Source organism: Penicilliopsis zonata, assembly GCF_001890105.1.
Source record: "Penicilliopsis zonata CBS 506.65 unplaced genomic scaffold ASPZOscaffold_2, whole genome shotgun sequence".
NCBI lineage: Eukaryota > Fungi > Ascomycota > Eurotiomycetes > Eurotiales > Aspergillaceae > Penicilliopsis > Penicilliopsis zonata.
Genome location: NW_019208912.1, coordinates 1,935,993 through 1,948,548, shown reverse-complemented (window position 1 = coordinate 1,948,548; position 12,556 = coordinate 1,935,993). Strand labels below are relative to the sequence as shown.

General features: G+C 53.5%; 7 protein-coding genes and 1 non-coding gene across 8 annotated transcripts; 4 read left to right on the top strand and 4 right to left on the bottom strand.

The window, feature by feature from the left end:
• Positions 1-393: 393 nt before the first annotated feature.
• On the bottom strand, positions 394-465 carry ASPZODRAFT_t27. Its single transcript has one exon. It is a non-coding gene; the product is annotated as a tRNA-Thr (tRNA).
• A 297-nt stretch (positions 466-762) lies between these two features.
• Positions 763-2,394, top strand: ASPZODRAFT_13404 (hypothetical protein; the record flags this gene model as incomplete). Its single annotated transcript, XM_022723416.1, has 2 exons — positions 763-2,259; positions 2,308-2,394. The coding sequence occupies 2 exons, from the start codon at positions 763-765 to the stop codon at positions 2,392-2,394; spliced, it is 1,584 nt and encodes a 527-aa protein (XP_022584828.1).
• A 55-nt stretch (positions 2,395-2,449) lies between these two features.
• ASPZODRAFT_58078 (hypothetical protein) lies at positions 2,450-4,027 on the bottom strand (the record flags this gene model as incomplete). Its single annotated transcript, XM_022728743.1, has 2 exons — positions 2,450-3,640; positions 3,698-4,027. 2 exons carry the CDS (start codon positions 4,025-4,027, stop codon positions 2,450-2,452), a joined length of 1,521 nt encoding a protein of 506 aa, XP_022584827.1.
• A 266-nt stretch (positions 4,028-4,293) lies between these two features.
• On the bottom strand, positions 4,294-5,988 carry ASPZODRAFT_57848 (hypothetical protein; the record flags this gene model as incomplete). The annotated part of the gene is made up of 6 exons (XM_022728715.1): positions 4,294-4,583; positions 4,636-4,883; positions 4,932-5,165; positions 5,237-5,746; positions 5,837-5,854; positions 5,912-5,988. The coding sequence occupies 6 exons, from the start codon at positions 5,986-5,988 to the stop codon at positions 4,294-4,296; spliced, it is 1,377 nt and encodes a 458-aa protein (XP_022584826.1).
• A 492-nt stretch (positions 5,989-6,480) lies between these two features.
• ASPZODRAFT_157215 (hypothetical protein) lies at positions 6,481-8,363 on the top strand. The gene is made up of 3 exons (XM_022726304.1): positions 6,481-7,389; positions 7,450-7,903; positions 7,964-8,363. Exons 1-3 carry the CDS (start codon positions 6,944-6,946, stop codon positions 8,303-8,305), a joined length of 1,242 nt encoding a protein of 413 aa, XP_022584825.1. The 5' UTR covers positions 6,481-6,943; the 3' UTR covers positions 8,306-8,363.
• Positions 8,364-8,584: 221 nt separating this feature from the next.
• Positions 8,585-9,262, top strand: ASPZODRAFT_58440 (hypothetical protein; the record flags this gene model as incomplete). The annotated part of the gene is made up of 1 exon (XM_022728767.1): positions 8,585-9,262. The coding sequence occupies one exon, from the start codon at positions 8,585-8,587 to the stop codon at positions 9,260-9,262; it is 678 nt and encodes a 225-aa protein (XP_022584824.1).
• Positions 9,263-9,345: 83 nt separating this feature from the next.
• On the bottom strand, positions 9,346-11,108 carry ASPZODRAFT_13399 (hypothetical protein; the record flags this gene model as incomplete). Its single annotated transcript, XM_022723404.1, has 6 exons — positions 9,346-9,515; positions 9,582-10,377; positions 10,445-10,573; positions 10,647-10,813; positions 10,885-10,951; positions 11,007-11,108. 6 exons carry the CDS (start codon positions 11,106-11,108, stop codon positions 9,346-9,348), a joined length of 1,431 nt encoding a protein of 476 aa, XP_022584823.1.
• A 268-nt stretch (positions 11,109-11,376) lies between these two features.
• ASPZODRAFT_149670 (hypothetical protein) lies at positions 11,377-12,379 on the top strand (the record flags this gene model as incomplete). Its single annotated transcript, XM_022725510.1, has 4 exons — positions 11,377-11,450; positions 11,522-11,787; positions 11,851-11,892; positions 11,979-12,379. 4 exons carry the CDS (start codon positions 11,377-11,379, stop codon positions 12,377-12,379), a joined length of 783 nt encoding a protein of 260 aa, XP_022584822.1.
• Between the last annotated feature and the right edge of the window lie 177 nt (positions 12,380-12,556).

Genomic DNA, 12,556 nt, shown 5'->3' with positions numbered 1-12,556 from the left:
TTAGCTTTACTACATACTAAGGGACTGGCGGCTTGTAGGAAATAGTACAGTCTAAGAGTAGTGAATGCGGGCGAGTGTTGGTTATGTTCAGCGAAAGATGAACAATAAACCACACGTTGAAGACCTCGACATTGGACTGACTTGTCAATAGTTAGCTCTGGCAATGGTACGTACCGTACCCCCATGCATTTTCCAAGCAGGGCGCATTTCTGGCTCTTGATAAGTTCAAGAGTGCCTTGCGATTGATTAATTCTACAGTATCAGACATAGACCTAAAAAAGGCATAGTATTTCTGGTGAATAAAAACATTCGGCATAGAAATGAACTAGAAAACAGCTCGTTACTCTACCTGATGGATAGGTCATTCAGGAGAAAAGACGAAGCTTTCTTGAATGCGCATGACGGGAATCGAACCCGCGATCTTCTGTTTACGAGACAGACGCCTTACCACTTGGCCACACGCGCTTCTTTGTTGATCAGCATTTCCACAGAGCCTCTGCTCTATATTTATTCCTATTCCATACTCTGTACTGTAGGAGATCGGCCAGAAAACAAGGCCATAGTAGGATCGACGCAACCGAAACAAACATCACTGGCCGGTGTTGCTGTTAGTCAGCGGGGCGGGGTTCTTGGCCATGTTCCTTCCTATTAGAGTCAACCGATGTCAATCCTCCCATTTATAAGAGCGGCCTCATCCATGAGAAAACAGAAGCATGTTTCACGCAGACCTCACTTTCTATTGCACTTCTTATACTATCCACCATGTTGTTGGCTGGAGGACGCTTTGGAAACCAAAAACAGGGCTCAGGCGGTGGCCGCCCAGGTCTGGGAGGGAAGCTGTTCAAGGGCGTGGCATCAGGCATTGGTCTCGCCTCAGAGAGTTACCATCACCACAAAGAGAAGAAGAATTGGAAGAATAGAGCTGAGATGCCATCACAGACACAGGAACAGGCACCGGCATCACCCGCATATGAAGAGCAAGCACGGCTTGCCGCCCAGGCAGATGAAGCAGCCTGGCAGCTCGACGAGGCTCAACGGGAGCTGGAGGGAAGGGATAAGACGTCTGGTCAGGAGGAGCCTATGAGCGACGAACAACTGATCCAAATGGCCGACGAATTCGCAAAGAAGCATCCGATGAGAATAAAGAATACAAACCCTCAGTCGAGTCCTAGGCCCCTCGATCTGCCGGTGGTTATCACCCAGCGACGGCCCGGCCGGCGCGACCGAGGCTTCATGCGTGCGTACGCGCCGGTACTGAACGAAGTGGCCATCGATCAGGCGACGTTTCTCGATTTCCTCGACCATCTGAACAAGGCCGTTCAGCCAAGTCCCTGGATCGAGGTGCTGAACTTGGCCTCCCTGGCCGGACACGCCGTGCCAGAGCCCTTCACGATCCTCGTCTCCATCGCTGTTCAGCAAGCGGTCAAGGCGGCGAACGAGATTCATAGCCGGACCAAGACCAACAGCTTTCTAGACAAGGTAAACGAGTCGTTCTTTGCCCCGCGCGGGCTCATCGCCCTCGTTATGACATGGAAGCCCAGCCAAGCGGGCCAGGTGGTCACAACCGTCAACCTCGACGAAATGGACAGCTCGATCGCCACGGCGGCCAACCGCACCCAGGAGACGGACTCATTCAACCGGTTCGCCAACAAGTTCGTCAGCTCGAGCGGCTCCACCTCGTTCGAATGGCCCGAGACCGCCCCCTTGGTGTTCCCGAAGCTAGATGATCTGGCCATCGCCAGTGCTGACGGCGAGGAGAAGAAGAAAAAAGCGAACTTCTTGAAGCAGTCAGGTGGCTTTGTCGAGGAGTACATCGATCGTCGTGCTCGGGCAGAATGGGCGGACCAGAACCCAGACAGCGCGACGGCCAACGCCGCACCCAAGGAAGAGTTCCACTCGCGATACGCTGACCCAAGCCACCCGGCTAGCAACGGGGACCCTCTCGCCCTGTTGACAGGAGGGTATCTGCAGAGTCCTGTAGGTAGAGGCTTAGACTCTCTCGGCGGGGGTCTTGGTGGTGGTGACGGTCTAGGTAGTCGTCTTGGCTCTCTCGGTGCTCGAGGCCGTCTTACCGATAGACTTGGATATCGGGATATTAGAGGGGGGTATCCCTCCAGAAGTCAAGGCCAAGATGGAAACGAACAATATACTCGATCAGGCCCGTCTATGGACTTGCGCGGGGCAGGGCTTGGAGGCATAGTCGGAGGAACAGGGTTAGCCGGTGGGGGAATCAAGATGGCAAGAAAGTTTTTCGAAAAGGTAAGCAAATCAAAATGCTCTTCTCTTTTCTACGTGCTGACTTGTTAGGATATCTTGTATCTGATGGTTGTGCAACGGCCGACAGAGGAGGAAATGGCGCGGGCGACTGCTTACTTGCAGAGAATGAATCATTAGAGTTACTATACGACTATACTATATAGATTGATATTGAATTTCATACTATATCATACTATACCATCGTTAATCTGACTCTAACGCCATCCTCCGGAGCAACACCCACCCCCTTCAGATTGAGCGTCAACTCCTTATTTGGATCCTCGAGCTGCATCTGAAACCTGCCGACCAAGCAGGCAACCAAACAAGCGAGTTCCGCCCTGGCAAACCCCGCCCCGATACAACTCCTCGGCCCCGTGAGAAAGGTCAACGAGGAAGACGAGCTGAGCGCGCCGCCCGTATGCGCACACCCGGGCTTCAACCAGCGGTCGGGGTTGAAGACGCCCGCATCTTCCCCCCACTGCGAGGTATCCTTGTTTGCAATCGAGATGGGGATCACGAGTTTTGTTCCCCGCGGGATCTTGTACCCCTCTAAAGTTGTGGTTTGGAGCGGTTCGCGCACTGTAGATGGGATAGGCGGGTAGAAGCGTAGAACTTCATTCACGAATGCGTTCAGGTACGGCAAGGAGTCGATCTCTGCGGCTGTCACTGTGGGTCCTTCTTCTTCTTCTTCTTCTTCTTCTTCTCCTTCCATCTCCCGTTCGACAAGATATGCCACCTCTTCTCGTAGCCGGGATTGGATATCTAGATGTTTGCAAAGCGAATACACCGACCACTGCAGAGCGTGGGAGGTTGTCCCATGTCCTGCCGTGAGGAAAGTCATCATCTGGTCGACCAGTGTGGCGGGGGGCAACGAAGCACTATTCACCGCCACGGAGAGGAGATCCTTGCTGGAAGTGGTAGGAGTGGCCGTTGCGTCCTTGCTCGCTTCTCGGGCTGTCTGTTCTCTCTTCTCCTGGATCAGGCGCGCACACACCTCCCGGATCGCTTTCGAGCCCGCCCGTAACGCCTTGCCTCGCTTCGTGGGGATGTTCTGCATTACGAAGCGGGCGAGCGGACTAGAGATGAAGGATAGAAGGTATCCGAAGATGGCCTCCCCACGGGACGGATCGACATGCATGGTCTCATACTGCTTCACGAGGTAATTGTCTGGTTCGTGCAGGGCGCCGAAATCATGGTCCATCCCCGCCACGCCGATGATATCCAGCGTTGTCCTCCGTGCCCAGGGCCGAATCGTCACTATCTCTCCTGTCTCGGACTCCTTTTCCAAACATTTCACCAGTTGGAACGCTTTGCGCCAGAAGATGGGGTACAGGTCTTTGACGTGTCGGTAGGAGAACGCCGGGTTCAACGCTTTCCGTTGCATCTGTATTTTCGTCAGTATCGGAAATCATCAAACATGACGGTCAGGTTGTTTTCTAACTTTATGCTCATCTCCCTCTGCGAATAAAAGACCGTTGCCCGTGGTGGGATACAGTCGATCCCGAACCACCTGCGGCTTGACGAATTCCACCGCCCGGCCGACCAGGATCTCATGCAGGATGCTCGGCTTCGTGACGAGGAGCAGCTCCACGCCGGTGTCTCGAAAACGCAGTAGACCATCGTTGGGCACTGTTTCGTTCCAGTGTCGCAGTCTGACGTCCCGCCCAAGGTGTGAAGGCGGGCAGAGGGGGATCTCGCGCGGGAGGCGCTCACGACGGCGAAAGAAGAAGATAACTGCCACGCAGAGAATACTCACAATAATCGACAACATGGTAATATAGTTAGGAGATATTATTATTGCAGGAAGAAGAAGAAGAAAAGAGTGAGTAATTGATGTGCTGGTGGAGAGTACGTAGTACTTGTAGCAGAGTAAGCAGGCTTACTTGAAAGAGTATTTGTTCCGACAGCCGTAATACGAGAATTGGCCTTGTTTTATTTGTCGAGGGAGAAATAAGCATGGCTCGTCTCACGTCATTTAGAAAAAGTTATACACAGTTATGAATATGATATATCTATGATTTATTTATAACCAAAATATTAACCCACCTTTCCAATCTTCCTCAACCCCCACGCACTCACCCCGCAGCCACAGATCATCATGCCGAACGACATCCAGAAGACGGCCCGGTAGCCCTGCATCAAGGCCTCCGGCGAGGCCTTGTTCTCGTACTTGGACTGCTTGGTCACGCTGGCCGACAAGATGGCGAACACGGTGAGGCCAATGGAAGTGCCGAACTGGGCGACCGTGTTGAAGACGGCACTGGCAAGGCCCTGTGTGGTCGGGGTGAAGAGATCGGAGATGAGCAGGTTGGCGACGGTGAAGATGACTATATTTATTAATTAGAAAAAGAGTGTTGTGGCTGACAACTTCAAACGCACCATCGGCAGAAAGGGGCGAGATCAAAACGGCCCAAAAGGCACAGGACCACCACGACCAGTGGGCTTGGATCAGCGCCATGAGCAAGGGAGAGCCGGCGCTGAGGAGTGAGGTGACAATCACAAGATGGTCGGCGCGCAGCCGGTCGACAAAGACGCCTGTCCCAAAGTTCAAGATGATACCGATGATGATATTCGGGAAGAATCGGATGGCTGCCTGGATGGGCGGGAGATCCTGGACCTCTTGGAAACTGCAAAGCCAGTTAATCAAGGTCGTCTTTTGTTTGCATACCACTTACAACAAGCTCAAGAAGGTCTCCATGCCGTTCAAAACAGCCCAGGATAAGAGAACAACGAGACAAATAGAGGTAAAAGCCTTGTTCTGCCAGATAGAGTTGGGAATCAGGGCTGGTCGTCCGTGCTTCTCCTGACGGTTCATCCAAAAGAGAAACATCGGCGCCAGGGCGCCTGCTAATGCCAGGAGCGCGATGATCTGCGGTTTTTTGATGGCAGCTGTATCGGAGGTGATCGCACTGTTGGATGTGAGAATCCTTGCAAAACTGTAGTATGTACTATAAAGAGAAAGAAAGAAAAAGAAACATACGAGCACACGTAGGAGAAAAGACCCAAGCAACCGCTGGACAGCAAGAGTCCAACCCAGTCAATCTCAGCTCGGAACCGCTGCCATGACCAGGGAGCGCGCTGCAAGGTCGATGGAAGATTGACGAGGTTGACCAGGGAGAGGATGAACGCCAGCCCTGCAGTGAGATAGTAGCCCACTCGCCAGCCCGGGGCAGTCGCCTCAAACAAGCCGCCCAAGACCAGGCCGACAGAGAAGCCCAGGGGTTGCCCGAGACCAAAGCAGCCGACTGCGATGTTGGTCTGCTTGCCCGGCGGCAGACATTCTTTGAGAATGCTGAACGCGGTGGGCAGACACAGTGAGAAGACGACGCCCTGCAGAGCCCGGAACACAATGAACTCGATACCCGTGCGAGCAAGACCACAGGCGAGAATGCTAATGGACAGCCCAAAGCAGCCGATGAGATTTATCTGACGGTTTCCCAGCAAATCGGCAAGGGAACCGGCCAGAAGCAGACAGCAGCCACTAGCAAGCCTACACCGTCAGGAGTACTTAGTAGTATTTCTTGCAAAAGAAGAAAGATAATACTATAAAAGAAATTCATGTAAAGGAAGTATGACGTACGAGTATACCGAAGCAGGCCTCTACAAGTCAGCTGTGTTCAAGCAGTCTTCCGCAGAATCTTGGGGCTCAACTCACCAGAGCAGCAGGCCGTCGTCCAGGCCCAGATCGACCGCCATGACGGGCAACCCGATGGTCAACAGACCAGAGCTCATTGAGCCCAGAAAGGTCAGCCCAGTCAGCGTGCTGACGAGGAGGGTGGTCCGTGCCAGACTCAGTGGCTGTGTTGCAGGTGTCATGGCCGTGGATGGTTGTCTTTCGAACGGCTGCGTTGGAGATGAAGAAAAAGGGAGTGACTCAGAATACAGCCTCAGGCACAAGTGCAGCCTCAGGCAGAAGTAAGCCTCAGGCATGGAATCCACGTGGCCGTCCCAGATCTGGATTAGCCCAAGGCGTCCAGCCCCACTCAGGGCGGTGAGAGAGAGAATTCTAAGCATCTGGATTGGCTGAGCTGCGCCACCCAGAACCACGGGCTAAGCCTGCTTTAGTATCCACTATACCCACCCAGGCAAAGCCTACCGCATCGACACCTCAGGCAGCCACAGGCACACGGTGTTTTCCTTCCTTCCATTGCGCAATCAACAAACAGAAACAGGCCATTACGTGGACGACAAGGACAGATCCTGGCCGCGGGATCCCTCCGTACCACAAAGCCTGTGCACACGGGACAGGCTGTCTCGCTGATGTCGAGGATTTCATGAATCCCGCCTCTTGCCTGCCATGCCATCTATTTATACAATGCCAAGTCGATTAAGGTACTGGGGCAGATTAGCCTTGTTTTCTCAACGATCCTTGTGCTCCAACCAGCAAAGTTCACCGACATATCGAACGATCGACTCGGGGAAACTTGTTTCAGATGATATATTCACAAAACAAGGTGTTCCAGGCCAGGTATCTGTCATTTATCTCTATGATAGCACCCCGTCCTAATGCCTGACCCACTGAGGGACGCTGACTTGGCATGACGTGGAGGCAGACGTATGCCAGTCAGCCCCCTCCCTCTGGTATCAGGTGTATATGAAAAGAAAAAGAAAAGAAAAATAAAGAGAGAAGGGGGAACCGCAGAAGAGAGAGGCCGATGCCTCTTCCCAAACTCATCACACCGCCGCCATGGCACGTTTAGAGTACTTTTCCGCGACCAGCGACGAGTACAGTCGCTTCGGGGGCGCGGCCTCGAAAATGCCCAAGTTCGAGCTCGGTCAATATCCCAATCGCTATGCCGAGCAGTCTACTCGCTTTCCCGAGCAGTCCAACCGCTATCCCGCGCAACAGCAGCAGGCGCCGTACGGCACGTCAGACACGCCACGAGAGCTGAGCGGGCGGTGGCCGTGGTACGACCCTCGCGGCTGGTCGCTACGGACGAAACTGCTAATTGCCGCGGGGATCGTGGTGGTAATCGTGGGTATCATCGTCGGTGTCGTCGAGGGGACTAAAGCATCGGCGTATCCGGACTATTCGGCATTGAACTACACGCTAGTCGACACATATTCAGGGACGGAGTTTTTCGAAAGCTTCGACTACTACACCGCGTCGGACCCTACCGACGGGTTTGTACAGTGAGTAGCCAACTTAGTGGCTCTTCCAACAAGTCGAAGAAGACGGCTAACGAGTTTAAGATATGTCGACGCTTCCACCGCAGACATGATGAACCTGACATACGCGTCCAACTCGTCGGCCGTGCTGCGCGTCGACACCAGCACAGAGAACCAGACGAGCGGACGCATGTCTGTCCGCCTGACGTCCAAGAACACGTACAACGACGGCCTTTTCATCTTCGACGTCGTCCACACGCCGTACGGGTGCGCGACATGGCCAGCGCTGTGGCTGACGGACCCGTCCAACTGGCCTGAGCATGGAGAGATCGACGTGATGGAGTCAAATAACAAGGGCACAGAGGGAAATGCGATGACCCTCCACACGACGAGCGGGTGCAAGATGAGCGGCAAGCGCAAGGAGACCGGCACCGCCCTCGAGCAGAATTGTCTGTGGTCCGCCAACGACGAGTCGGGGTGCAGCGTCGAGGGCGCCACGGCGACGTACGGCGAAGCATTCAACGACAACGGCGGAGGAGTACGAATTTCTCTTTCTATCTATCTATTTCCTTTCTTTCTGATCCTTATCTTCTTTTAGGTATACGCCATGGAACTCCGAGACGCAGGAATCCGCGTGTGGATGTTCAGCCGCGATGAGATCCCCTCCGACATCTCCAACGGGAGCAGTCCAGACCCCTCGACCTGGGGCGAGGCGCTGGCCGATTTCCCCAGTACGCACTGCGACATCTCGTCGCACTTCACAAACCAGAGCATCATCGCCAACATCGACGTCTGCGGCGACCTGGCCGGTGCAACAGCCTACTATACCGATCTGTACAACTGTCCAGGCAGGTGTACCGAGTGGGCAGCAGAGAACGGAGCCAATTTCACGAATGCATATTGGGAGTTTAATAGTTTCAAGGTTTATCAGAGTAGTTAATAGAAGTATATAATTGTCCTACTCAGTCACACGTCCACCACTACCTAGCCATTAGACGACTTGATAAATGAATAATTTTTTCTTGTAACATTAATGAAAAAATCATTTTTGTATTTATTGATTTACTTATTTTACATATGTTTGTAGATCCTGTTATTGAGCTATCTACGTCATGACAGCGCCACTACGTCATGGCTAAAACTATGTATAAACACAATAAACACCCACCACGCTCTACCAATTTGACAGACACGCATCCCTATTCAAGTAAAAGGCAAGATGTCTCTTAATAATGTTACAAAACGTCTCCCCAAAAACCCAGCAACAAATGCAGTCTCATCGGCCACCGCGCAGGTGGACGCAAGCACCAAACCGATCACGGACAGCGTCATACCCGGCGAGTTCCCAGGCGACGAGCACCGCTACAAGCGCGACGATCCGCAAAGCCGCCCGCTCTCCTCGCTTGGATCCTCGATGGTCGAGTACGCTCAGGCGCTGGTCCCCTCGGCGATCGACAGCTTCGAAAGCACCGTCCGCTGGCTCATCGCGCGGTTTTTCCCCCCGCCGCGCAGGGAGGCCGCGTACCGCACCGCCATGTCGAAGCCTATCGCCACCACGTTCTTCATCTGCCAGCTTATCTGTTGCGGAGTACCCTTTCTCGTCTTTGTTGCGGGGCTGATCCTCTTCGCGGCCGTCGCTATCTTGCTCTGGGCAATCCTCTCCCTGCTGATCCTCGGTCCGGTCTTGCTCGTCGCCAGTCTGATGGGCGTCTCCCTTTGGGGCTGGGGGTGGATCCTCTATGGTTTCGTTCGCTGGTTGGACCAGAAATACCTTGGTGGTCTTCTCACTCGTTTCTGGCTGCCGAGATCTGATTCGGAGGGGGAAGGCACGGATACACCGAGGGAAGATGGTAGTATACAGGGGGAGGGAGAACAGGGGGACGAGAAGGCCGAATAATTGGAAAACACATACATTTATATCTCAAATTTGCAATGTACATCCTTATGTTCATATGGCAGAAAAATACCAGGTAGTATTAGCTAATAGTCGATATCTGATGACTGGATGCGGATTCTCTCGCCCACAAAGAACAATATCAGGAGAGGAAAGAGACAGGCGCCGTTGATAGAGGCCAGAACTGAAAAAGCCGTTGTGTAGCCAACTTTACCCGCAAAGGGGAGTGCATAGAAACCGACATTGAAGGCGAAGACTGGATACAGTTTAGTTTATTACTCTGGTCCACGTATATGATTTTGGTTGGCGGAACAAAACTTACCGCACTTGAAGAAGTTCAGGACAGCACCCACTTCGCTGGCCCGGGACCGATAGCTGTCCGTGCAGTACGTGTATACCATGGTTGTGGCTATCTGCAGCCCAAAGCCGGAGATGGCCATGCAGACCGACGCCTGGATCCACGGGTAGCGGTTCTGGATACAGAGCCCGTACGTCGCAGTCCCGACACAGAGCGTCGTGCACAGGGGCATCAGGAACAGACGCGCCTCTGGCTTTTGGTTGCCCCCGTGGCGTCGGGCGTACAGCGCCAACAGCCTGTCACTCACCCAGCCCGCCGAAGCTTCACCAATCATGCACCCGACCGACAGGGGCACGCCCATGAACAAACCAGTCTGTTCCGTATCGAACCCGAAGATCTTGGCCCCGATGTTGGCCCCGGTCACGGCGAAGAGCGTGCTCCCGAAAGTGTTGCAGGTGCAGAAGTACAGCGCCGGCAGGGCGACGGTCGCGTGGCGGATCAACTTGAAAGGCCTCCAGAACTGTTCTGCCTCAATGGGTCGGTCGATCACCTTGCCGAAGAAAAACAGCCGGCCCCAGTACGGCCGGTGGCGCAAGCGGTTCGAGTCACCGCGCAGGTATAATGTCTCAGGTAGCGTGAGCAGCAGAATCAGACAGACGATTCCTTGGAAGATGGCCGGCACCCAGAAGCACCAGCGCCAGCCCAGCCGCTGCGTGATGTATCCGCCGGCGATGGGAGCAACGTGCGGACCGTTGGTGACGCCGATAGTATACAGGCCGACCCAGAGGCCTCGCTCATGCTGACGAAACAAATCACAGATCTAGATGAGTATGAAAATCAGTGGGCGGGACAGGTTTACTCGATGACAATCAACTAAAATACTATACCGTCACTACCCCGACTCCCAGTGGAATACCCTGCCCAATGCCATTGATGATACGCCCGACGATCACCCCACCATATGTGGGGGCAGCGGCAGTCACGATAGCCCCGAGCGTGCTGATAAATGAGAAGACCTATATCTCGGACGATTATTATGACTCCGTACACGCTAGCCTAGTGTGTGGCGTTCGGTTGGAAGATAGTTACCACGAAGAGGATTCGCCGCCCATAGACATTGCCATAGGGGACCACGAACATGGGCGCGATCCCACTGAAGACGATGAAGACGGTCGTGCAGTAGGAACTCTGCTCGATGGTGATGCCCAGATCCTTGGACATCGTGACATACCCTGGGTTGATGAGAGAGGAGCAGACTAGAAAGTTTTATATTAACCGGTCAATATGCGTAATCGTTGCGTATGTCATGCTTTCACGGTTCACTTACACTGCGCCAGAAATCCCAAAAGTGCCATGAGGAGGGCAATGTAGATTTTCAGCCAGTACGGCCAGTTCTACATCTGTATGAGAAAAAGGCTTCCTGACGCAAAGCGGAATCGAAGAGCTCACCAACGGGTTGTCAGGATCATCGAACGTCTCATCGTACAACACTGGGGATTTGCCCTCTTCAATATGAAAAGTTTGGGCCTTGTCCTGCGATTCTTCGGCCATTCTTGCGAGGGGAGAGGGGGCGTGGTGAACGAAACAGCAAGGCAGGAAGGAGAACTCCTTCGCAACGCGTCTCGTTGTATTTAAATCATGTCCTCGCACACGTGTTCCCCCGCATCGATGAATCCCCATGATTTGTCAAACAGAGGTTGGGATGTGTTGAGAGGCTTTAGCCGTACCCCGCACTGTTCAGCATATAAGTCAAGTCGATCCTTCGACGGAGGGATGAAACGGTGAAAGACTCTCTGCGATAGGAAGAAGAGCAATCGCAATGGCATCCGATAGCACTGTGCGCGAGCTTTATCGCAAGCACATCACCGGATCTCATATCCTGCACTACCAAGGGTATGTACACCGGACGAAAGCTGGACTCCGTTCTCTAGTGGTGATGGTTTCGAAGAACTAATACGCAATAGAGTCCTTGACGCTTACGGGCATCTGTCCTTCCGTCACCCTACTAGACCCGATGTGTTTGTCATGTCACAGTTCATCGCTCCGGCGCTGGTCTCGAGTGAGGAGGATCTCATTGAGTACTGGGTGAAAGATGCTTCACCGGTCGATCCGACCGCTGGGAGAGGCTACTCGGAGCGCTGTATCCATAGCGAAGTGTACAGGAGATACCCAGGTGTGCAGAGCGTGATCCATAGCCACAGTGAGGATGTGGTTCCCTACACCATTTCGGGTCAGTGACTTGTTCGCAACAAGATTGAAGGGAATTCCATATACTAAATTACCATATCACCAGGTGTTCCCTTGCACGCATGCTGCCATGTCGGGGGCTTTCTCGGTCGGTAGCCTCACCTCTCTCACTTCTTCAAGCCCATGAATTTCTCACAGCCCCAGGAAACAAAACACCCATCTTCGACATTGCAGATCATCTCCGCCCGTCGGATCAGCGCGATATGCTGGTCCGCAACACCCACCTGGGGGGCGCCTTGGCCTCGTACTTCTCTGCTCCCGAGTCAACCAAACCCGAACACGCCGTGGTCCTCATGCGTGGCCATGGCTTCACCGTTCAGGCAGAGAGCATCGAGGAATGTGTCGTGCGAGCAGTGTACACCCGGAAGAACGCCAGCGTCCAGACCACGACGCTGCTGACCCGCGCAGCGTACGAAGCGACACAACCATCCGCCGAGCTTCCAGCCATCAAGTATCTGGATGACGACGAGGTTCAAGGCACCAATCTTATGACCAAAGAGTCCGCCTATCGGCCTTGGGGATTGTGGGTGAAGGAGGTCGAGGGTCACCACCTGTACATGAACAAGATCAAATAGTGTCATCTAGCTAGTGAAAAACAAGCAGCTATACTGGTTAGCTCATCGACCGTGGCGTGGGCTAGATCAGGTCTTACCACCTATCAATAGTGCCTTTCCCCCACCCCTGAAGGAGACGTTGAAACAGATAACGAAGAACAAAGAAAAAAACAAACGACCGAATATGGCCGTGGGAAG